This window comes from Candoia aspera, chromosome 2, assembly GCF_035149785.1.
Source record: "Candoia aspera isolate rCanAsp1 chromosome 2, rCanAsp1.hap2, whole genome shotgun sequence".
NCBI classification, from domain to species: Eukaryota; Metazoa; Chordata; class Lepidosauria; order Squamata; family Boidae; genus Candoia; species Candoia aspera.
In genome coordinates, this window is record NC_086154.1 from 73,973,324 (window position 1) to 73,999,363 (window position 26,040).

The following is a 26,040-nucleotide window of genomic DNA, read 5'->3' on the forward strand; positions in this document are numbered from 1 at the left end:
GATCATCCAGTAATGGGACTTTGAACAGTATTTTGCTGTACCATCTGCAAGGATCTAACTAAGAAATACTCGTATTTCATAACACTTCCCCACAGTTGCCAAGTACACATACAGGTAGTCTTGTTTAATGTCTGCTCATTCAGTGACCATTTTAAGTTACTACAGGGCTGAATGAGGGGTACTTAAAATGGGTCCTTGTAGTTGTGGCTGTTGTAGCGTCCCCAGTCACGATTGCAATTTGTGACCTTCACTGCTGGCTTCCGACAAGCAAAGTCAGTGGGGAAGCTGGCAGGAGGTTGCAGACTGTGATCTCAGGACACTGGGACCATGTAGGATTTGCCTAACAGTGGCAACCAGGACTCCCAGAACTGATGTCTTAAGTTGGAGTGGTCATGTGATGTGCCCCGTGACTGTCACTTAGTGACAAGTTCCTGGTCCCAATTACTGAGAGGGCTATCTGTATAATGTAAGCTCACTTAAATGGGAGGGGGAGGGAAGGTTATCTGTTAAATTTGAATGGTAAATTTGAGTTGGATTTTTCTAGTCTATCCATTTCTCTCCAGCAATATACAAGTGGCAGTTGTAATAGGTACTCAAGTTGTTTACAAAAGACTTGTAGGTGGATGTATTGAGAACCTTTCCCCAATAGCAAATGCAGGATTGAACTGAGGAGTTATTTGGGCATTGGGTTTTTACCATGTTAGAGGTTAGACTTGTTCATTATGTCTGAAATGTGGTCAACCAAGGTCTTCTAAATCAAAGGTTGTTTATTCTTAGACTACCGCAGGGAACCAAAGCTCAAAACTGGGTCTACCTGAAAGACAGCCCTATTATTGCCTCAAGAGCATGAGTCACTTGTGCTTTAATTTGTCTCCAGCACGTAACACATTCCAGGAAGGAAGCAATCCCAGATCTCTTCTCTTAGCAATGAAATCAAACTTATTTTACTTTCCCATTCACTTTGTGGTTCTTCCTAATGCCATCACTACTTTTTGATTCCATGCCTTTCTGGTCCATCCTTTCCACTGTTACTCCCTTCAACCATTTAAATTTTACTTAGCTTTCTGCCTTAATAATTTCCAAACATGCTAATATTTTTTGTGTCTTCAAACAAATTATTTTCTGTTGTTTGTTTCAGGCTGCAGCAACATGGCATTTCCATTTGTTTTCATTTTTCCAACTTTTTATTGATTCAGGATAGTCAATAAAATTAATACATAGCCACCAGCTGTTGGTTTCATTGTGATTATTAATTTTCAATTCTAACAAGTTTTTTTTACACTGATTCTCCCTGCCCCCCCCCATCCACTAGACCTATTTGCCTATTACAACATACTTCGGTAACCTCATGTTTTTAAGGATGCCTCTTAGCTTTACCCTTTAAGTGTTACTTCCATCTAATAGATCCAAATTAGTAATTGAAGATTCAACTACCTGCTTTTTCAGGAGGTCCTTTATCTATTTCATGGTCATTCTTTTCTCAGCCTTCAAGCTATAAAGACACATTACCATATCCTGTGTTTTGTTCACAGTTAACTCTGGAAAATCAATTGCTGCCCAACTGTAAAAAAATGCTTAAGTTTAAAGTTGTGTATTTCAATGGGAACTCTGGAAGACAGATTCATTAGTTTTGCAGCATGCCCTTTTCAGGTCACCCCCCCCTCCCCGATAATACACCTTGAAAGTACTGTATTTTGTTAATTTAAGGACAACATGAAAATACACAAATTTAGTTACAAATACATTAAGGAACATTTAGCAGAAATGCAGGTCAACTTTATTGCATAATCACTATTTTACAGATAATTTATAAACTTTATTCTGTTCACTTTTGAAAGATTTAGAAGGCACATCCAAGCATACACTGCTTTTTTAGCTTTGAGATGCTAACATTTTCATCTTTTACTATCTACAGAAATTAAGTGAACCGTTAAAGAAGATAGATCCATGAAATAATTGTTCAGAAAAGTAATTTGTTTTAGAGCAAATCTATAAATGTGAAGTATAAAGATAACATTCAAACAATCGATTTTTGGAGCTTAACAACAACAAAAGTTGGTGCACCTGAAATATAGTGTATTTTAGGTTATGACATTTTGCTGGCATTTAATCTATACAAAAATAGTTTCCATGATTTTGGTATCCCATTTTTATAAATTAAATCTTGTCCTGTTTGAATATAACATACAGTGCCATATATGATAAAGAATGGTGGAATTTAGAATATTAAAAAACTATTACAATTTAGGTTCATTCTCTGATCTTAACATTCTGGAATATAATAATTTAGGAAGAATTTGACGAACACCTCTGAAGCAGTAAAGTATGGCAGGTATCACAAACTCGTACAGGCTTTGGATATGATGGAAGTGCGAGTTCATTGCTTGAACAAGTATTACAAAAGATGTGACCGCAGTTTCGACAATGGTGCTGCAAAAACAGGCAATATGATCTTAAGTATTAAACTTGAATCAAAATAACAATTTTAAAATGGCTCCAGTCCTGAAAAAGTTACACAGAAATCCCATAAAAACAGTGGAACTAGAAGGTTTGAAAGTGCTACATAAGTCATCCTCTACTCACTGCAGGCATCCAAATAAAATACTCCAGAATATAAACTGGAAATGGACTACCTCTGGAATGCCTCCAAATGGCATGTTCACTAGAGTATTCTAGGGATGCTGATTATATCCCCTTCAGTCTTCTAAAGGATAAATATTTTGGTTCTTTCAATGCCACTGGGAACACCATCCACTACCCCGAGATATGTCTGCTCCCCACTCTTGAGCTGTTCAAAAGACCTCTGAAAATCTGGCTCTTTCCCTAGGCTTTGGGTTAGAATGGATGGCAGGTCCTGCATGTTTGTCTTTTGTTAATACATTTGTCTTCATGGGACTTTCTTTCTAGTCCTTTGATGATTCTCACTGCCCTTTCTGAACCTGTTCCAGTTTCTCTGAAGCCTTAAAAGTTGGGTCTCCTTAGAGTCTGACCAGTGCACAAGAAATGTTAGTACTGCTGATTGATTGATTTATTTTTCAAATTTCTGTCACTGCCCATCTCCCCCAAAGGGGATTTCTCTGGATTGTGAGATATAAAAGAAGTACAAGAGACTTCAATAACACTAGAATCAAAGAGGCATGTTTCAGGATTAAATTAGGATGGTGCAATCTTAACTCCCACTTAAAGCCATTAGTAAAGGGGTTTAATGACCCAAAAGTACTTTTAGGCACTTTCAATTACATTTTCTGTTAGAACAATTGTTCAGATACAGTTCTCTACCATGATGCTTTATTTACCATATGTACCAAAATGAAATTTAAACTCTTTCCTCAGCCCCATAAAGTAGAATAGACAGAAGCAAAATTTTAAACAGAAAAACCTATGAAATACCCAGCTTCCCTATCGTATCAGCGTTCTCAGTTCCGGCTGAAACTAGTCCTGGACATCCTCAACTCCACCTCTAAAAATATCTTTTACACAAATCTGTGTGTGTTGTTTATCTAGGCTTACCAGAAGCCCAAACCAGTATCTCATTTACAAAATTGATTGATTTTGATCCCCCTCCACATATTCCAACCATTTACAAACTACTCTGTCAAAGTAGAGAATGCAAATATGTGTTACCTGCATACACAGCATTGTAGCAGAAACTGCAAAGAATGGGTAGGGCTACTTGGGTTGCAAAACTCCAGATGACCACAAAGTGATAGCAAAAGAGTTGGAGGTTTCTCTATCTCTTTGCTATCTGGATTTTTGCAGTCCAGCTACAGTAAACCTAGAGATAGGATAAGGGTACGTGGCAGCCTTTCTCAACTTTCTGACTCTCGAGGAACGCTTGAAACATTTTTCAGGCCTCGGGGAACCCCTGCCCATTCAGGGTCAAATATAGGCCAAAAGTTACAAAATGATTATATTCGTTTCATGTGTAGGCCTGTATAAATGCATCAACAGGGCTCTTAAACTAAAAATAAAGAATGAAATGTACCTCTTTAATGTGCAGTTGCCCAAATTTGAAATATTTTTAAAAATAAATTGTAATCTCCCAGGGAACCCCTAGTGACCTCTTGTGGAACCCTGGGGTTCCACGGAACCCTGATTGAGAAACCCTGGTATGGGGTATCTGCACTGAGAAGGGAAGGAAAGAAGGAGTGGAGGATGGAGAAATGAAACTGGGTGGAAACAAAACAAGGGGAAAAGGTAACTGAATTGGAAGGAATGAGGGAGAAACCCTGTTAAAGGATATAATACTAATACTAAACCACTAATAAGTTTTATTATTTATTAAATTTATATGCCGCCTGACTCCCAGCGACTCTGGGCAGTTTACAATTGTTAAAAACACTTAAAAACAAAAAACAAAGATCATGGGATAATTCAGTACAAAAATTAATGGCTAAAGCCAAAGCTTCATGTTCACCTGTAACTTTTGGAATTAATAACATATACTTTTCAGCTTCTTAGATATCTAATTAGTTTATATTTAAGTAAGTACAGAATAGGCTTTTCAAAAGCCAGATTAAATGTGTTGCCATAAAATATGCTATATGGCAGATTTCAAAAAATCCCCATCTCAAAAAGATTTTGTCCCTGTAATGGTATTGATCTTGAAATGGTGGATCATATTTTATTGTATTGTGAATTTTGTAAAAGTCTTTTGCAGGAAAATATCTGGCCTATTTTAAAATCAAAACCAGGAAGAGATACTTCTGAGTATGTAAAAATTTTACTTGCAGATGAAAGTCCTAAAATTACAGAGGCAACAGCCAGATTTTTAACTATGGCTATAAAAATAACGTTTCTAGTAACACATCAGTGAGTTGGGGTTTTAAGTGTATTATGTAATATTTATTAAATATTTTACTTAAAACTGTTGTATCTAATGCCAAATTTTAGATTGTATTTGTAACTTGCTATTTGGATCTTTTGGCCATAAATAATTGGAACTGAATATAAAAACACAAAAACAGCACAAGACAAAAGAACAAAGATGGCACAGCAAACAAACTCTGAGGGGAACAAGGAAAAGGAAGAAAAGAGGAGTCAGGCATCCTCACCAAAGGCCTGGGAAAAAAGCTACATCTTCAGGCCCTTCAAAAAACCAGTAGGGTAGGGGCCGTTTGAAGCTTGGGAGGAACCTCATTTCAGAGGGCAGGTGCTGCTACAGAGAAGGTGTACTTCCAGGGTTGTGATAGGTAGCATTGTTAATTGATGAAACCAGAACGCACCAACCCTGCCAGATTAAACTGGCCGGGCAAATATGGGAGACAGGCAGTCCCTCAAGTAACCAAGCCCTAGGTAACAACCAGCACCTTGAATTGCACCCAGAAGCAAACTGACAACCAGTGCAGCTCATGAAGCAGAGGTGTTACACAGGCATTCCAAGGCATGCCCATCACTGCCCATACTGCTGCATTCTGGACCAGCTGAAGCTTCCAGGTAGTGTTCAAAGGCAGCCCCATGAGTGTTTTGCAGTAGTCAAGGCATGAGGTGACCAGGGCATGAGTGACTGTCCAAAGTGCCCCCCATCTAGGAAAGGATGCAACTGGTGCACCAGATGAAGCTGGGCAAAAGCCTTCCTGGTCACAGCTGCCACCTGCTCATCAAGCAGGAGCTGTAAGTCCAGGAAGACCCCTAAATTGTACATCACCCTTGAATGGGGAAGTGCAACCCCATCCCAGTTCAAAGTTGGAATATCCCCAGATCTGGGCAGTCAAATACCCAGAACCACTTAGTCTTGGTATGATTGAGTTGGAGACAGTTCCTCCCCATCCAAACCTACAGAGGCTCCAGGCACTGGGACAGAACCTTGACAGCCTCACTTGGCTGGCCCAAAACCGAAAGATATAATTGGGTACCATCAAGAGGATTCAGACAGCTCCTGGAAAGTAGCAGCAAGGCATCTCTTTGTACCTCTTGCTCATTCCTTTGTTTTCAACAGCTTCTATTTTATCAGTGGAAAAAAGCAAGATGGACCCCACTCCTCACATAGAGGTATTTACTGGAAAAATAACTCCTTCTGTCAGGGTAAATATAGTAATATTGGAGCCTTGTTCTTCACTGATATTACCTTTCTTCTTGAAATGGAGAACTCTTTCTCACACTGCTTACAGTTGGTTGCTTCATCATCTTTTAGCCATGCATGGCCCTAATATTTAAGCAAAATAGGTTTTTTTTAGCTTAACTGAATTTATACAGGTTTAGAACAAACTAAAAAGATCTACACAACCTTTTGAAAGTTTCTATAGACTGAATTAATTACAGATCTAGCTCCCCGAAGAGATTTATATTAACCCACATCTATGCTTACGTTGGAGCAAGCCCAACTGCATATTGGGCAATTTGCTTCAAAATAAACATGCACAGGATTGTGTTGCCACATTGGGAAAGATTATACTGACTACTATATCCCATATTTAGAGAACAGAAAATATTAAGATGCTATGTCAGTACTTTTCTAGTTTTACAAGTTTGTCTATGACATTCCCCAGGCCACATGCACGTGAAGAGTAAGATTCTCATAAAATGAGTTACAAGTTTCTTAAATGAATCTTAATACATAATTGAAGCAAGAATACCTTTAATGCTTTATTTACTTCTTTAATATCTTCCATCTTCAGTTTTGATCTGTAAAAAAAAATCTAGTAATATTTTTCAATTTTCAATTTTAAAAATTTTATTTTTAATACATTTATTGACTTCAAGAAAGAAAACTATTGGGGCTGTTAGTTACAACCAGAGCTTTACTCACACACTTTACTGATTAATTTCAGGAAGCACTATAAGTGAAAAAAGGTTGAAATAGAAAGCACGAACAGGCTTTAATTAGAAAAGGAGTGAAAATCCAATTTTAAAAGTGCTTTTAAAAATGTATAAATCCACTTTTTGATAAACTGCATTCTCTCTTTCTCTCTTTTTTTGTTATACAAGTTCAATTAGTAACGCAGTTCCTAAAAATGAAAGCCAAATAAAATAGGCACTATAAGAGATCAACAATTTAGTGTCAGTTTCATCTTCTCTCCTGGTGATTCCAGTTTTGTCAGATTACTGGTGACCTTGGTCTCAAGCTGCTGCTCAAAATGGTACCTCTGTGCTGCAAGATAACATTCACCCTGTCTGAGCTGGGTCTCTCTGGTAATGATCCATTTCTCAGAAGAGAGGAGGTTGAGGGCCAGAGCTGTTTTTCTCTCTGGCCTTTCCCTGGAGACAAGAATGGTAACAGTCTTCCATAAATGATCCTGAAAGGCTTTGGGGTATTAATGTGATGTTACCAGAACTGTTTATGTGGGTTTAATTACTTGATTTAATTTATATTTTACTGTGAATACTTTAATTGCTGTACCCAAAAATTGTTAAGCAAAGAGTTGCAAGATATGGTGGCACAATTAATTAAATAGTGACACAAATTATTGAAATATGCTTACTGGCTAAGGTGAAGCCCCATTTCTTGAAGGGCTTGTTCTTGCTCTTCACAGATCTTTTCTAACTGCTGCTTCTCTTCCTGCAGTTTTCGTAATTCCTACACACACACATACACACAAATGAAATGCCCTATATTTCTATTAGCAGTTTCCCCACCTTTCCTATTTTATATAAAGTCCTTTATAAACCTTCAACTTACTGGAGAAGGTAAAGAGAAAGGTAATATATTATCTGCAGCTGAAGTGTTCAGTTTTACTGGAAAGCCATTCTATGCTCTTGTAGCATTAATGAAAGACTACAGTTGAATTGGCTTCTATATTACAAATACTCCAATAGGTCAAAGACCCTGTCAGTAGAGAGGCCTATTGTACTAGCCCCAAAAGATCACAAATGCAAAGTGCAATACACCCTTTTTAACAGGAAGCCGCTATAATCTAAAGCAGTGTTTCTCAATCTTGGAAACTTTAAAATGTGTGGACTTCAACTCCCAGAATTCCCCAGCCAGCATGTCCACACATCTTAAAGTTGAGGTCGAGAAACACTGGTCTAGAGTGGCCCTTTTCCAAATTACATTGTAATTAGCAAATGTCCTGTAAAACATTAATGGTGAGAGGATGGAATGAAGGGAATAATGTAATCACTGTTTATTGACCTTCAGTGTAATCTTCCCAGGCCTTTCCTAGAAACATCCCCCTATGCCTTTTTCACTTGAAGGGAGAACATTTTCTCTCTCCATAAAACACCTAGCTGGCTTAACCATGCCTGCCTTCTCCAATACACTGTGGCTCCCCATTCCAGTTGTCCCATCCTTCTTTTAAATTCGCTTGTCCTCTTTTTCCATCGCACATTGCTTTACTCTGCTTGGGGTTGGGTGGGGGAGGCAGTCATTCACTTAGGAGCAAGCAAACAGGGATCATCATTTCTGGGTAGGAGGTAATCTGGCCACTATAAAATCATAAGCCTAACCTGCCTTACTTTTTTCAAACCTTCTACTTGCTGCAGTTCTGCTTTCAGCAAAGCTGTAGTGTCTTTCTCTTGATGTAACTCTTGTTGCAGACTCTGTCGCTGTTCTTTCTCAGATTTTAACTCTCTCTCAATAATAGAACTGTTCAAATTAAAACATAGAAGCAACACAAAGTTAAAAACAAAACCTATTTTCCAAAAGAAATTACCTTATTAGCATTATGGAATAATTTTGAAAAATAGCAGGAATTTGTTCTTTTCCTGAGGTCAAAAAAGGATTCTTTTTTATTTCTGTGACAACAGCTGCTGGGATCCAGATAGCTACACCAGGCGTGTTCAAGAGCTTGTCCAGTGGGATTCTGATTTTCATTTTGGCTTAAAAGCATACCCTGAACCCCTTTTAAAAATTACTTTTGGACCTCTCATTTATCATGCAACTTTGAATCAAAACCCAAAAACTCGTCTTAGTTCTTGAATAAATGCATGGATCTGGAAACCAGAAGTGATTTAGAATTTTTGCCTAGCCTGTGAGAAATCCTCTGAAAACTACTTTTGAGACTGTCCAAAAAAGAACTTTTTAAAACCCTTAGCCTTAACCATCGTCTCCAAATAGAGATAAAGAATACTGAATTTCTTAGGCACAAACTTATCAATTAAATTGTTAGAAATGACATTTCCCCCAAAATCACTGCTCATACCTCAGATCAGAGACTTTTGGTAATGTAACTGATATTTGTTGTAAACAATTTTCTCGCTACTAAGCAAGAGGAGTGCTAAGCGAGGGAAAAAGTGGTGTGATGATGATCTACTCTATCCAAAACTTGCTGCCCAATAGCCCCCTCCCCCAGAAGAAACCTATTAAGGTTTCAGTGAGGAAAATAGTAATTGTGCCAGCTCCAGTTAAAATAGGTAAGTATCCAATCCCTGGGGATACAATCCAAGGAACTAAGTCTGCCCCCACCCCTTGAACACCTCCTTTTGGAGCTGCCCAGTGGCAGCAGATCCATACGTCTGCATTAGGTGGGCACTGCCAGGGCAGAGGTTCTTCCTTGCCAGCAGTTCTCATCCCTGTGGGAGGAAGAACCCTTCTGCTGTCTTAGCAGCTAACTGATGTTGTGAACTAAGTTGTAAACAAAATGCTATTCTTCTATCAAAAAGGATATGAACGTAAGAACCTTAAGCTAAGTACATATAAGGCAATAGTACCAGTTGCTATCCAGCTGGATTAGTTGCTGCTTCAGAGTCTCAATTTTGCTCCCCAATTCTTGTTTCTGTTTGACATTTTTCTCTTCTGCAAGCTGCCTGGCCTTCTCTGCACGCTGCAGTCTACAAATAATGGGATATACAGACCTGGTTGTGAATGTCACTTTTTGTACCACATCAAAATGACAAGCTCAGAACACTGGAGACCAAATCATATGTTAGCACAATAAAAGGAAAGGCCATTTCATGCCTCCTGCATCATGGAAAAGTTTTATTTTTGACAGGGAGAAGCTGGCCAAAAAAAAAAGGAAACGAACTGACATATGCCTCTGATAATAGCTTTATTTAAGGCAAACCTTTGGTCTCTGCCATAGTGAAAACCTGAGGTGCTCTGCCAGCAACTTCTAAATCAGCTGGCAGTAGCTTGAAGGAACTGTTAGGGAATGCAGAAGAAAAGAACTCAGCATAGCAGCTCTGGTCATAAAATCCTACGATTAATGACAGCACCCCCACTCCCAGCTGTATATAAATGCCTTGGTAGAAAACAGATATAAAATTGAATTAAAAAACAAATGTTTGTAAGATATGGAACTGATCCAGAAGTAGCCTCTCTCAAACTCAGTTTCTTGTCCCAGTGTAGATCACTGATTCACCCCCTTCTGACTCTTTTTCCCTTCTCTTCCATATATCTACCTTCACCATATCAAACCAGGATTTGGGCCTCTCCGGCATCTTTCATGCATTCAAATTTGTGAAATTCTTATCATCAAAGTATGGATGTTTCCCATTTGAGTGGGAAGCAGGTAGGCACAGTAAAACCTTTCCAGGCCTTCCTCTTGTCTGAATATGCCTTACAAAGATCTCCGAGGCTTTTTGGAAAAAATGGGTAGATGTCTGTGTCAAGTGGCACTGTGAAAAAGAGGCATTCATGTTTCACTAGAAACAACTTGTCTGGATATGAAGAACACTGCAGAGCTGCTAAGGTCACACCTTGACCAGATATGTGGAAGAAATCACCTGTCCTCCATTTGCTTCACAGAAGACATCATTTGATCTGTTTTGCCTTCAAAGGATGATATTGCTTCTTTTTTCTGTTGCAAAGAACTCTCTGCAGTCTGGAACGAAAACACATTCAAACAGGTCACTTTAAATTAATCACTTCTTATGGCTTGGAACAACTGAACTGCTTGAGGGCTGTAATTTATTCACGGAGCAGCCCAACAGTTCAGAAAGATGCTTTGTCACATTTCTTTTCATATTATAATATTCCTTTCTCTTCAAAGGTTGTCTTAATTCTAATATATAATAAATTTGATGGCAAAAATCAAGAAAATGCCTAGCTGTGGCACCTGAAAAGAAAAAACTGGGAAATAATCAGATACAGCTATGTTTTTACTCAGAATGTAGGTTGTAACAATGCAAAATAATTTTACCTCTGTAGAGCAGAGATGAGCAATTATTTGGTGGCTGCGGGACATGCTTGCCTGTTTTTTTGGCTGGGAGGTCTGCAATGGGTGACACCTTAATATGTATCACAGGACTACCTCACAGATATGAGTGGGATCAAGATTTTTTTTTCCTCAGGTCCCTTTTTAAAACTCCATTTAGCTTTTTAAGACCTACAGTACAATTTTGTGTTTCCTGCTGGCAAATGGCAGGAAGCCAGATGTTTGTGATTGCAAGGAGCTTTGGGACTGCATGCCAGTCTGGGGCCACAGGCTGCCCACTCTCCCTACTCCAGAGCCTTTGGCCATCTGCTCCCTCTTCAAGTACTCTATTTAAAGCACTACATGAAAAGGAAATATTTATTTATTTATTTATTAAATTTATATTGAATGGGGGGGGGACTCTGGGCAGTTTACAATAAAATATTGCATAAAAGCTTCTAGTATACAGGTACTTTAAAGTGTCTCAGCTAAATGAGTGATGGAAGTTGATTAATAGGGTGTTCTCACTCACCATTATGCTTTAAATCATTCCCCAAATCAAGAACAAGGTTCAAGTCTTACAATTTTCATCTCTTTCCCAATCACAAAACTAACCAAGTTAGGAAGACAAATTCACTCCCCTGTGCTTCTGTAATCAGGCTATCACAACTAGGAAAGTGAACAATCATTTGCTTTTCAGCTATCATATAAAGAACCCCCTTGTTTGCTAATAGCCAGACAATATGTAGGAGAGACTGAAGGCCAGGTTGGATACAATGATCCTGGTTTCATAAGCTGTAGTTTATGAAACCAGAAATGAATTCTTGGCCTGAATGCTTTTTTTTACCCCTCACATGTCCATATGTTATCCTAGTCAGAGTTCCTTGGTATGTTCATAAAAGGGAACTCTGGCACAGAAACCAGAGTTATCCTGACTTAACATCTTTATTAGTAAACTGATCTTAAGCCAGAGTTCCCTATTTGGAACGTAACAATTAAGGATTTCTAAGTTAAAATCAACAATGGGAAGGAAGGTGGGAGGAGACAGAAAAGAATTTGCACATTTTCAGCTTCATAAATAAGGATTAATATTGCATCAAACTTGTTCTAACAGATTGGACACTTTCAACTCCTGCATTGTAGGACTACTTATGGCCATAGCAAAGAGACTCTTGAATACCTGGGATTTATTGAACATCTGCAAATTGATAGCCTTAACTTCCTCCAACTGTTGGCGAAGTGCAACCAAGGTATCTTGTTTTTCATGCGTATCTTTCTCTAGGAGTTTCATGGCAATTTCCATCTCTGTTTTCATTGCAGTCTGAAGCTCCAATTCTTTTTCCAATTCCTTAAAATTACAATACAAGCTGCATACATAAAACACTTCATGTATATTATGAAAGCTCAATATATTATTTAGGGCAGCCTTCCCAATCTTATGTCCTCCTGGACTGCTGAATTGGACTACCTCCCATAATTCAAGCCAGTCAGGAAGTTATTTTACACTAAATAAGTAAAACAATGTTTTATTTTTATCAGTTACTTGGTACATTTCCCCCCCACTCCAAGTGTTTTGGCTAGGATCCAAAGAGGTTTACATGTGTATCTGGACTTTTCAAGCTCTCCAGCTCTTTCTGGTACCTCCCAAGCATGATTGGCTGGGGACTCTTTGTATTGTGTTCAAGCAACAACAAAGAATGCAGAGGAAAGCAAAAATAATGGCCTCTGCCTAGCTTTGGGCATAGCATTTTTGAACCCTCACTAGTATATTCCAGCAACCAACTGGAAGATCTAGCCTTTCTTATATTCAGTCCTAATGAGAAAGCCCAGATCCATTTTTTGCATCACTATGCCAATCAATATTTGAAAATGAATATATTTTATTTTATATGAACATGTATTTATTCTATATGAATAAAATAAAAGGGGAACTCCAAGGACTATTCAATATTTCCACTGCCAGACAATGGTGGTTATGGGTATGCACAGAATAGTGTTCTGCTATTCCTCCCCCAGGGTTCTCCCACTTCCCTTGTAATCTCCCCTGCTCACCCACCTCCCAGTTTATTCTGTGCATGGACTAAGACCCTCTCTAAATGGCTCTTGGCTGATCCTCTTCCCAGAATCTGATATGGACAAATTAAGAATAAATTTGCAAATGTAATGTTCAAAAAAACTCTTGTATCTTGTAAAAAGGCAATATTTTCAAGCTTTTTACCAGCTGTACAATGCTCATCTGGGCATGTGTGGCATTTGACTGCTAGCACTGTGTGCTCCTGGCAGGACTGCTATTCAGACGCTAATTGTGAGCATCAATATATATTTTTTCCTTTTAACTCAGCTATGAAGGATGTGAGTATTCAAGATGAGCAATTAAGCAATAGTTTAATAGCTATCATGTAGATCAGGAGCACCCAAGAAGTGTCCTCCAAATATTCTGGAGTATTGCTTTCACACTCCTTTGCCATTCACTGTCGGGATGAGAGCTGAAGTCCAAAACATAAAGGGATCATCATAGTGCCAGTCTCTAAACAGATTAGGTTTGGCTTGGAATAAAAACAGACTGGTGCAAGAGCATCCACTAAGCAAAATATCAGAGGCAGGCAGAGTTTTGCACACACGTCTTTGCTGTCTGATGTTTTGTAGCTTCCACCACAACGGTTTTCACTAGTGTTTATATGTGCCCTGTGATTTCCAGTTAGGCTTGCCCTGAGTAATACTAAGTGAATCCTTCTTCAAGTTCAGCACTTCGTAGTACTTAACTGCATTTCAGATGAGAACACTGTCAGTTGAGACTAAACTTCACAATTATTTTCTTTCCAGTTAATCAAATATGAGCTCTCACCATCCGAATTCTTTTTTCCTCTTTTAATTGCTTCCAGACATCACTATACATTTCATCTAGGCCTTGTCGTGATTGTTTATAGGTTTCCAGTTCCACTTTGGTGTCCAGTTTAGTGACCTAGATTAAAAAGTGGGTGAACAATCTGCTAATAGATTGGAGACTAAATGTTTCTATAAGAGAAGTTACAAGTGAGTTGAAACAATGTTATGGAAACTATCAATGGATACTGCAAGCAAGAAGTTATTTTATACCTGTGGGCAAACAAACAACAAAGACTCAAAGACATTTCACTGCATTTATGTTAGTTCATGAAATTGTTGCTGTTAGTTGAACCTCCCCCCAGCAAAACACTCATCTTCATCCATTCATTTTCCTAGAAAATGGTCAAAGAAAGTTGACTACTGCAACAGTGAACGGGGAAGCCCTTTCCTACAGGAACTGTTGTGCATCTCAGTATATACCAGTGTTTCTGGTATATACTGAATACAGGGTAAGTTGCCAAGGTTGAGAAACACTGGTATATAGAGAAGAACCCTGGACAAGGACAATAGCTGTAAACTGACCTATGGATAGTATTTCAATGTACTACTTAATGGTATTAGTTTTAATGAGATGTTCTTATTATTTGTTAGATTTATATCCTGCCTTTCTTTCAAGAGCTTAAGGTTACTTACATGGAGATTTGTTACCCTTCTCTTTGTCCCCACAACTAACCTATGAAGTAGGTTGGGCTGAGGGAGTGTGACTAGCCCAATATCACCCAATGAGGTGCCATGGCTGAGGATGGACTTGAACTTGGATCTCTCCAGCCCTAGTCCAACATTTAAGCACAACACCATTAAGTGCAGGCTTGCCCATCCCTTCACAAAGATCTTCTTCAATTTGCAGAGGGAAACAAGGTCCTACTGGGAGTAGCTCAACAATTTTCTTCATTCCCTCCACTCCTCTATAGCATTCAGATCCCCAATTGCTCAAATAACATGGGACATCCCAATGAGGCTTTTAGGGGAGGGGAAAATCAGAGAGAAGAGTCAACTCTTTTCAGAGTCAGACGCCCAGAGCATACGAGTTTAAATCCTCCTCCTCCTCTCAAGAGAATAGCTGAGCACAAATCTGTACCTAACCTACTGTCTCTTTATCAAAATGATAATGATTATGTTGTTGCATCTCACAAACAGAGGACTATCCTTCTATGCCCTAAGAGATTTTATACTTGCATGTTTTGTGCATGTTTTGTGTTAGAAAGAAAAACAGGTAACATTAAAAGACAAACAAACAAAGCAGTTAAGGCTGTGTAGTCCCAATATGACTGGCTTTTCAGTATATCTGACCTCAACATGCTTTTCACTGCGTTCACGAATTAATTCGTTTTCCTGCTTTAGCTCCTGTTGTTCTTCCTGAAGTGCTTTGATTCGATCTGTTGCTGCTGATAGCTGGCAAAAGAGTGGTAGAGGGAGAGTAATTAAAAAAAGAGCTCCTTTCCCCAAACAAAACATTCATATGTTACCCTGTTCATAAAAATCTCCTACTCAACAGTGCCTCAAATGAAGACCTGACAAGACTGCATTTCAAGATTTAGCTGCTAAAGCAGATGCACATGATTATTTTACTATTCCAAAACAGAAGCTAATTCCTCTGTTATGCCTTTTCATCCAAGCACTATTGCTTTCATATGATAGCATGAACTTACTTGGCCCTTAATAATTACTTAATAAGAAAAGGTTGTAGCTTGAGGTCCTGAACCTTTTACACACAAAGCATGTATTCGTTTTCTGAAATCTCGAAGTAAAGATAAGACAGATGGACCAATGGTTTGTTATAAAAGTGGCTTCCTATGTTCCTGTTCCTAGAAGTTACAATCTAGATCTTGTCTTTGTTATTATGCCTCTAGTTTTTTTCAGATATTAGTCTGAGCTATTTAATTTAAAAAGTAATTGAAATAAATGTCCACAACCACCACAAACCTCTTCCTGGAGCTTGGAATTTGTTTTCTCTAAGCATTCTGTCTTGCTCTGAAGATCTCCAACAGTACAACTAGAACAAAAGAGGGTCAGTATCTGTATAATTCTAACCACTTCATCCCAAATAGAAAAATAGGTTTCTCCGAACCATCAGGGTCCCCAAGCTAATAAAATGTATGAAATAATTTGGTCTAATCCAAGGCAAAACTTGGGGTTCTAACTAAAGGGAAGGGGAAGAAGGACATAATGTCCAGAGATGCTAGAACTCAAGATAGTAAGGAAAACAGTAGGCTTCTCTAGGTAGGTAGAGCACCCTTTATGTTAAAATTATAGTCTTCATATGAGGGTGGGGAGAATAAAGCATTAACCAGCAAACTATACCTTAGATGTCGATTAAGTTCTTCCACATAATGTTTTTGGTCAAGCACAGCAGTCATTCCTTCATCTCTGACATTAAAAGAAAGATCATTTTCTTTTCAGAATAGCCAACTCTTTCAAGTGCTACACTTACAATAGAAACATTGTTGTATAAGATGATACATATTCATTGTACACACTACAAATACATATCCTGAACACCATAATCAATAGGTATAATAATTTACACTGTTTTATACTTTTCTTTAATTTGCCTGTATCTATTCTGGTTCCATTTTTTCTGTCTCTAAAGGCACTAGAGAAGATTAAAGTGGACTAATTTCTGATACAGTTTTCTGTTACACAGTTCTGAAAAACAGAAGCTTAACTATACATACCCCTTGCCATTGTCACTGCACTGTGTGTCTTTAAGGTATAGAGAAAAATCAATCACTGCAACCTGAAAAGAAAGATACATAATTAAATTAAATTAACTGAATTGTGCCTCTAATAGGATTCACTGTGATATGCTTTCCATACCCTTTTCACATTCAAAGGAATGAAATGTAAGGGAATTAAGGGCATTAACGTAGTCAATTGATTTTCACTGTCCCAAGCTGAACTCAAGTACTTGATTCCTTGATAGAGACCACTTTGACAGCACTAGGGTCCAGTGGAAAGAGCCACGCAAAGCAGAGAAGCCAGTATCAGCCACAGAGCACACCAGCCAAGCACCATTGCTCCAAAGGAGGGGGACGTGACTTGGCTGACCCAGTGACACCCACTACAACTGAGCAAGGAAGAGGAGCAAATAAATTGCACAGATGATCTCTTCAAGAGGAAGAACATGACCACAAGATCCAGAATGTGACCACCCAATTTGCATAGGCTCAAAGCCTTGCTATTTATGATTTTGTTATCTGTGGTTTATGTTGGAACAGAACTTCTGTAAATAACAAAAGCCACCTGTAAATGCAATTATTATATTTTCAGAAACATCTAAAATAATATCAATTCAGCCTGGTTACCCCTGGTTCAGGTCCACAGTTGCCACTTGGGAGTATGACTTAGTTTAAAGAAGGCAATTTTCACCTGGGAATCCAAGTCTTCTCCTTTTAAACAGAGGTTTGCATCAATGACATTTAGCCCCACCAACAGACCCACAATCACAGTTCCTTCTTCTTCCATCATCAAGGCATCGGGCTCGTAAAATTCACTAGGAAAGGAAAATATAATGATTGAGAGAGGAATATTTTACTGGTCACCACCAGAAGATTTACTTGAGAATAATTCAAAAGATTTTTTCTAAACTGAATGTCCCTTATTCAATTTATATTCTGAATACCAACACAGGGCTAGATTTAGCACTAAGGGAAGGGTTTCTTCTTTTGCTGGGAGTTTCGGATGCAGCAACACTTTTCTGCCTGCAGAAGAGTGGGAGGAAGAGGGAATGGCCTGTTCCCATTTTTCACGAGCAGAGTGTTCCAAGCTGAATTCTGGATCTAATTTAACTGCTTCTCTTTTTGCACAGTAACAAATGTTTTTCTTGAAGAAAAATCTGAAGTACCTCAAGAGACACTTGTGATCCAAGAGTACTTTCAAATAGTCTGCCAGTTGCTTTTGCATCACAGCAAGATAAAGCCACGCTCTGCCTCTTCCGACTGGAGTCCTACAACCCAGCAGGAAAATCACTGATTAAACTACTCAGCATGGAAGAGGAATTAGAAACAAAATATTGCCAGGTTAAACATAAACAGCATTTGCTAAAAACATTACAACTATTTCCCACAGGAGATCATTTGTCAGAAGAACTAGAAAAATATTTAAGCCTCCCCGTATTTTAACTTCACTTTAACTTCAACCTTTAGGTTGAATAACTATGCAACTTTACCGTAAGTATTAAAATACTTTATATAGAAGATTTTGAAAGACAGTAAATGAAAGGCAATACAGATTAATAGTTTTTACTCTAAATAAACACAAACATTTTGACTTACAATTCTTGTGAAAAAAATACCTGCTTTTAACTGGAGGTCAGCAAACATCATCTGATTACGCTAGCAAACCACTACCAACAGTACAGAAAATAATTATAGCAACGTACTCATTCCTTCAAACATTTTTTCTCTTATTAACCCCAGTTAAAGAACTCCAGAATCTGTTTCTACTCACTTTAATTCTGGCAGATTTCTGACACTTGTTGCTAAATCTGATGCCTCTGGACAAAGTTTCTCCACTAATTCTAAAGGTCCAAAGAATGATTTGTTCTGCCCAATAAAACTCTTCTTAACTAGAGCAAAATGGAAGGAAATATATATTATTCTACTTCAGTTCATGTAATACAGATATCTACAAATACAACCTAATTGGACTGCACTTCTAGGCAAACGCTAAAAAAAATAGCACCGAGTGAATATCTCTATATAAGGTATTTTCATATATCATACTCAAGTTACAATCTTATGCATACTTACTGTGAAAGTAAGGCTCACTGAACAAAATGAAACTTCTTTCCAAGTAACCAAATTGTACTGTTGCAAAGCAACAACATGCACACATGCATTTTATAATGTTTAGGACTATTATAATGGAGCTGCAAAAATCCAGAAGACCGTTTGATAGCCATGAAGTGGTTTTCTAGATTTTTGCAGGGTAGATATGGCAGCCCTAATAATGTTATTCTCAAACCTTCTTCTGTAACTAGAGTATTTTTTTTGGTCAAGTCAGTCTTGATTCCTGGCAACTGCCTGGACTAGTCCCTTCAGTTTTCTTGGCAAGGTTTTTTCAGAAGTGGTTTGCTACTCCCTGCTTCCTAGGGCTGAGAGAGGGAGGGACTGGCCCAAGGTCATCCAGCTGGCTTCACACCTAAGGCAGGTCTAGAACTCTGGTCTCCTGGTTTCTGGTCTGATGCCTTAACCACTATACCAAACTGGCTCTCACCAGTAGAGTAATTGCTCACTTTATATTATTAGCTGCATTCATACATACACACAAACAGAAGGAAACCCAAAATACCTGTAACATGTTCAAAAATAAGTAGTATATATACATTTGACAAAATATAATTAAAGTAATTTAAAAAACTGATATTTTTTAAAGATCAACAATTATACATATTTTTAGAAGCACAGACACAACAAAGGCTTAGATGAAGAGATGGTGTTTTAGGAGGAATTTAAAACATGGTAATTGTCCTTGAATATGAGTGAAGAAAACATTCTAGAGAGTGGAACCCACTTAACAGAACTGCCTCTAGGAAGCCACCTTAGCTGGCTTTTTACAAATTGTGACACAAATAGCAGCCCCTTCCTTGATTATCTTAGGAAGGTTAATAGCAAGAAAAATAACTTTTGTATATCTAGTCCCATGCTGTTCAGTGCTTTATATGCCAACAACAAGACTTGAACCTGGTTCAGTAACCAATAAGCTGTGCCACTGAGCTGCTTTAGTATCACTTCTGTTTCCTTAATGCATAAAAGTAGGCAGATAAGTCAAGCTATGCATTCTATTTTAAATGTGATTTTTCCTTTTCTTCATTACTTCTAAGAACTTTCTCATGGTCCAATTACAGAAATGAGCTACAACTTTTTGGGTAAGTTCTACAAAAATCTGTTGGCTATCTCTGTTACATGGGGACAGCTAAATAAAAAAGCCCTGGTGTCATTTAACTATTCTTAACCAATCAAAGGAACATACAGTAAGTGAACAAGTAAGAACAATGTTGTTTTCAACCACACAAACGCAAAACCAAACTTGAAGCAAACTTACCTTTAAGTCCATGCTTGAGACAATGTTCCAAAACAACAAAGAACTGCTGCAGAGGAGGGAAGTCAGAATCAAGAGTCCTCCCCAAACTCAAAGCTGACTGGATTAAGACTTTAATGCTCAGTTTCATCATATTCACAAGATTGGAACGCTCTTCCATTGTGTGGGATCTGGCTGCTAAACACATATGGGCAAATAAACATGCATATAAGAAAACGAAGACTTGTAACAGAGCCATAGGCTTATTCTGAAAATATGAAACCAGACAAATAAGCATTTTCCTGTCATGCTAAAAAAACTGCAACTGGAACAGCATGCATAGGTACTATTCATAAAAAGGCCCAAAGGCTCCAAGGTATTTTAGTTCTTGTTTATGCAGCAAAAATGTTTAGCAATAATGCACTCTAAATCAATATGGCAAAATGCAACCAGGTTATGTGTGTGCATGCCTGAATGTGCACAGAAAGAACCATAACACCATCATTGAGCTTCAGTATCTACAATGATCCTTGAAAGTGTACATGTATTTTTTGTTCCACTCTCCCCAGAAGGATGCTTGCACTGCAACATTTTAATCCCATTTCATGTTCCCTACAGGAATGACCTTCATAGCCGTTTATAAACACAAACAGAAGAAATCTTGTAGCATGTTAATACAGAAAATAATCCAGACTACAGAAGAAACCCCAGGGTTCACTCTTGGCCTTATTCAGGGGTTACAGTGAGAAAGGAAGCATTTCAATTTCCGCAGAAACTCGGGAGTAGAAGCAGGTTTCCAGAGCAAAGAGGGCAAAGTCATGCGCCTCCTCGTGCACGGTTTTCTCCAAGGTCCCACACTTACAAACGAATGTGGGCTGCTCAGTGCTGAGAACCTTCCCCAGTAACGACCCACCTTCTCCGCCTCCCGGAGATGATCATCTTATACTCCCGCCTTCCCTCAGGCAAAACCCTCATTTCCTCCCTCCCCCTTCATTCCCCATTGGTTTCTCACCTGCACCTGTGTTACCTGAGCAACGCTTCCCACCCCCTCCACGTCCAAAGAAAGGGTCCTCATTGGACAAAAGCATCCTAGTACCCTCTCAGCGAGCCAATTGCAACTCTGCGTGAATATTCCAAGGGCCCGGATTGGTCAGGCTCTCCTATCAGCCCTCTCATGTTTTGACAGGGTAGAAAAATGTTCAGATTCCCACCCCCAAGCTCGCTTGTCATTGGACATAGAGGCAAGTTGGCTCGAGCAAACTCTGCGACATTATAAACAAGAAAGCCGAGGCGCCATTTTAGTTGCTCCTGGAGGCTGTTGTTTTCTATGCCTTTTTTCGTCGCGACCGTTGGCGGGCAATGAGAGGCGGGCTTTAGCCTCCATTCCCATTTAAGGTCGCTTCGCTTTTCCCGGGGAAACTTACATTTTGAAATCCATATTTTAACTGGAATTCAGTTCTGCCTCCTCACACCTTTTTCAGGATTTCAGTATCCCAGAGCTGGAAGGGGCCGTTCTGTCCCACCTCCTGCCCAGTACAAAGGAAAACATCTCTGACGGACCTCTCCCCAGGCTCTACCTAAGACTGGGAGGAGACTCCGCCCTTTCCCTAAGCACCTGGTTTCATTCTCGTGGGGCCCTGCGAGGTCCTTTTATCCCCCTTTACCAAAATGACCCACCTCGCTGAGTGGGTTTAATACAATGTTTTTCAAACTTGGCATGCTGGCTAGGGAGCCATTCTGGCAGTTGAAGTCCACACATCTTAAAGTTGCCAAGTTTGAAAAATACCGGTTTAATGCAACCTAAGCGCCCTAAGCAGCCTAACCAAAGCACGGACCGCACAAAGTTGGGAGTGTGATCACCCAGGCTACAGCTACAGGTATAAGGAAACGTAGACAGAACCTCTCAATATTACGATTTTTGCCCATATGCTGTGGTTGGGATATAGAGTAGCTATTGATATGTCCCTCATGGCAGACTGTACAGCCAGATTGATGACAAATGAATGAGAAGCAGCATTTCTGTCAGTTGTATGATGCACCCTGTACATAAGGATTGTGAGCGGACAAAATGAAAGATGAGCAGAAACCAGAAATTGGATGTTAAAAGCCTGCAAGCCTTTTTGAAAGTGTTAAAAAGTTTATCTGCACATGGTCATATATTACATTTAAAGCTTTAAAAAAAATAAACCACTGAAACAGATAAAATGGATGTGCAGGGAAAAGGAGATCCATTTTTCCAGGAGGACATTTGGATACACTACAAATTTAATTCTAAAAATATTTATAGCATGAAGTTACACTAAATCCCCATTTTAATATAGTTTATTCTAGTGTATGGATAAGATTGCTGCTTTAGTTAGAAGCAATTTTCATTGGTGTTGGAGTTTATACATCATTGCACACAGGATATCAATCTTAATGTATTCACTTTCACTTAAAACTGCTGAATATTTCCTAAAAATATGGCTGACTATAACTCAATGACTCAGCCTTTTATACCATATTCCCCACCAAGAACCTAGCAAAGAGGTTACTCACTAAGACATGAAAATGTTAAAAATAAGAATTTGTTCAGATGAAGTATATTTTTTGCATATGTTGTGTTTTCTCCTACTTGAGAACATTTTTCTATTCCTGCTAAATGTGATGTTCTTAAATACAACAGTCTATTTGGTGAAAATAAATTATTCCTGATACTTTTAATATATTAATAAACATTATTTTTTTCTAACTTTGAAAGCAATTGACCATTGAAACTGGGTTTCCTTTTATTGAATAGTCAAGATGTTGAATAGTCAACTGTTGGGGAAACTTTTATTTGGATTCCCACACTGGGGAGATTAGATCTAAGGTGCTAAATGCCCCCTTCCCAAACTATAGGTGAGTTAGTACAAAACTTGTGCGCGCGCGTGTGCGCCTTTGAGTCAGTCTTGACTCCTGATAACTGCCTGGACAAGTCTCTGGAGTTTTCTTGGCAAGGTTTTTTCAGAAGTGGTTTGCATTGCTCCTTCTTAGGGCTGAGAGTAAGTGACTGGCCCAAGGTCACTCAGCTGGCTTTGTGCCTAAGGCAGGACTAGAACGCATGGCCTCCAGGTTTCTAGCCTGGTGCCTCAAACACTACACCAAACTGGCTCTTCAGTACAAAACATTAGCCAACCAAATGTTAGTCTTAATATGTTGTGTGAACCCAGCCTGGGGGGAGGGGTGAATCAGTTTATAACTTAATGTCTCAGGCAAACCCAGAACATTGGCTTAATTGAATAAAACATGATTTAGCTACCACAGTACCAATTTTCCCTCAAAATCCATAGGTCAGATAACCCTGGATATCCTGCAAGTTTGGACACTAGAACACTTCAAAATAAGATATTAGTTCTATACACTCAACTGCATATTTGCTAAAGTATAAATATGGTAATCTGCGAATCAGTATCTCCCAGATATTGGAAAGCATAATTAGAAAACAAGAAGATGAACTGATACAGGATTAAATTATGCATATGGAAGTAACAATGGTTAGGAGAGGATTACAATTTTTTTCTTGTTTAAAGAGTATTTTTTCTGATTGTGAAGTATGAATAATGAAACATTTTGGGTGTATTGTATTTTTCATCTTAAGGTGAATATTCTTGAAATGGAATTAAACAATTAAGATTCCTTCTGCAAAGTGGAATTCATTAATGTTTCTTCTCAAAATCTTGGTATGCTTTTTTTTCTTGTTACAAAAAAAGTGCACTGCTTTTCATTGGCATGACAACTTTATAGCTTAATGCTCCAGTAATTCGGTTATGCTGTTTACACATGCACATAACCGTGCACATAAAATCATCATTAGGCATTAAGTCTTGGTTGGTAAGTGCTACTACCTCTGAAGTGCACTACTGTATACTACTTTGTTTCTCAGATTCTCCTGAATATGTACATATGAATTTACATTCCATTCAACTGATTTCTCTGCATCATTAAGGCATTCTGTTTCTGCCCCATATTTTATACATGGAGTTAATTCAGAGTAATCCTGCCTTTAGGACAAGAAATATGTTTACATTCCAGGGGTTCACACTGTATTTTCAGAAACCAGTATTAAATGCTTAATCATCTCACTAGAAATTTGCATTGATAGGACAATACTAGAATTCTTGCAGGTAATTAGTTTTATCAAGTTTATTTTGGAAGTTGATCATTGTTAACACATTATTTATTATCAAGCAAATAATGCTTACATGGGAGTAATTCTTAGTAAACACAGTGAGTCTTCCCACATAAATGTAGAAATGTAACACTAGCATATAAGCGTCCCCTGCACTTTAGACCAGACTGGAATTTTTCCATGTGGAGAGCACTACTGACTTTAATTTCAAAATTCTTCTGCACTATGTTGTCTTATTTAGAATATACAACATGTGCACTAGGGCTATGCAGCAATGCACATTTGAAGGATAATTTGATTTGAGAATGTGTGGGGGTGTTCATGTTGCATCTATTAGCAACTCCTTAAAGAAGCTGCACCTTTTCCTGGGTTTGTCCCAATAAAAAGATGTGTTTGACTTAAGGAGGTGGTGACAGGTATGTGAACACATGCTCAAAATCATCTTTTTCTCTTTGAATTTGAATCACTGCACAGTCCTAATGGATATATCCTAAAGCGTAGGGCCTAAGCTAAACAATATCTTTGTCTGCGCCATGTTTCATCTCTCTTATAACTCACACTTTATTTCTTTTCAGTTTACTTAAGAATAAATGTTTGTGTACTAAAAATCTCTAGGATTAGATTTTTTTTCCCTTTGGGAATTTATAGTACTGTAATATGTAAGCCTATACACAATGTAATTTATAAAAAGTCATATGAAGAAAACAAACCAAGTCATAAATGTTACCCTGTGCCAAGGGCAAAAATGATGGGTCTAAAATTGAGAATCCCCTACCTTTTTGTAACCATCCAAAGTCCAATTCACAATAAACTTGATTAGAAATATCCAGACCAATCTACCACCGCTTTTCATTTCGTTTTCTAGAATTTTGCCCCTGAAACTATTTTCAGCTTCAAGGCATAGACCTTCAACATATGGAGATCATCTCCAAGCATGTGCATAATATTTAGCAGAATCAAGCCTCCCAGTGTGGGATACAGGGAAAAGCTCCCTGATCAAATTAAAGACGTCTCCCCGAGCCAAGACTGTTGAGCCTGGGCATTTTTTCTAGAAACTGCATTTCTCTAGGATGCATTCTTAGGCGGAACGCGCTCACACCGGAAGTTTTCCTTACCCAGCCCCTCCTCTGCTGTGAGAAAAGCCACTTACTCGTTTTACACCCCACACCACCATTACCAAATACAAGCAATAAACATAGCCATACTTTGTTTTGCTGGGCTGTCATTGCTGACTGGTTTGGGAATGAGTCCTACCGAGGCTGCAGACTTCAGAGCGTTTCCATAGCTCACTGCCAAGTTTTCCGAGGCTCTCTTGGCCAGGGAGAAGATGGGAGCGGACCAGCTGGCATCTGGGCCCCCCTTCTCTTTGCCATCGCTTTTCAACTCAGACGCACTGGGGATCTGGGCGCTATCAACGACTTCAAACTCCTCTCTCGGTTCAGCCGCAGGTACCTCGCCACTCTGCCCTTCTGCGGCCATCTTTCTTGGGTCATATGACACCCGTCGGGAGCCGCCGAGTCGCAGAACTTCTTCCCGCAGTTGCGCTGCGAGTTGCGACCAGGCCGTCGGAACTCGGTAAACAGAAGCAAAGCCGCAAGCAGCGTCTTGAACGAAGGCTTACGCGCTAGGCTTGCAATGCTCTCTCCCCGCCGTTGATCTGCTCTAGGTGGCCTCGCCCCGGTTGCTGGACTGTTCTTCCCAGGTTTTTACTCAGAAGAAATCCCACTTGTGTTTCATGAGGCTTATTTCCCAGTATGCTTCCTGGGATACTAATCTCAATTTCATTGAAACTGGTGGGAGTATGGTGTCCTCTCTATACATACTGCTTTTATTATACCGCCCCCCCTTTAACTAAAACCCAGCAAGGTGATGCAGAATGATCAATTTCGATTAACATAAAATCGCTGTAAAAACAAACCATAATCCCCTTTGAAAGCCCAAATGAAAAAGATGGGCCCGAATACTTTTCCT

General features: G+C 38.8%; 1 protein-coding gene across 5 annotated transcripts; it reads right to left on the reverse strand.

Annotated features, from left to right (window-relative positions):
- Positions 1-1,740: 1,740 nt before the first annotated feature.
- Positions 1,741-25,624, reverse strand: RUFY1 (RUN and FYVE domain containing 1). 5 transcript variants are annotated; one of them, XM_063292227.1, is made up of 18 exons: positions 25,275-25,624; positions 19,944-20,114; positions 18,348-18,465; positions 17,743-17,844; positions 17,268-17,391; positions 16,574-16,635; positions 16,200-16,265; positions 15,822-15,891; positions 15,189-15,290; positions 13,858-13,974; positions 12,193-12,360; positions 10,603-10,700; positions 9,589-9,708; positions 8,395-8,524; positions 7,422-7,516; positions 6,576-6,624; positions 6,068-6,145; positions 1,741-2,430 (listed from the first exon to the last, which is right to left on the reverse strand). In XM_063292227.1, the coding sequence occupies exons 1-18, from the start codon at positions 25,546-25,548 to the stop codon at positions 2,287-2,289; spliced, it is 2,088 nt and encodes a 695-aa protein (XP_063148297.1). In that variant the 5' UTR covers positions 25,549-25,624; the 3' UTR covers positions 1,741-2,286. The 5 variants fall into 5 exon arrangements, with proteins under 5 accessions (XP_063148297.1, XP_063148296.1, XP_063148299.1 ...); XM_063292226.1 differs by having other exon boundaries at positions 19,944-20,117; positions 25,275-25,623; XM_063292229.1 differs by having other exon boundaries at positions 19,944-20,117; positions 25,324-25,461.
- Between the last annotated feature and the right edge of the window lie 416 nt (positions 25,625-26,040).

Bases quoted from the DNA above. Each gene is read 5' to 3' on its own strand.
- RUFY1 (XM_063292226.1), bottom strand. From the start codon at position 25,548: ATGGCCGCAGAAGGGCAGAGTGGCGAGGTACCTGCGGCTGAACCGAGA. The intron at 15,291-15,821 runs GTTTGTGGTGGT...CTCTTTTGCCAG, and splicing joins ATTCCAAGCTCCAGGAAGAG to CTATCAGCAGCAACAGATCG. The intron at 8,525-9,588 runs GTACTATTGCCT...TAATTTGAACAG, and splicing joins ATCCAGCTGGATAGCAACTG to TTCTATTATTGAGAGAGAGT.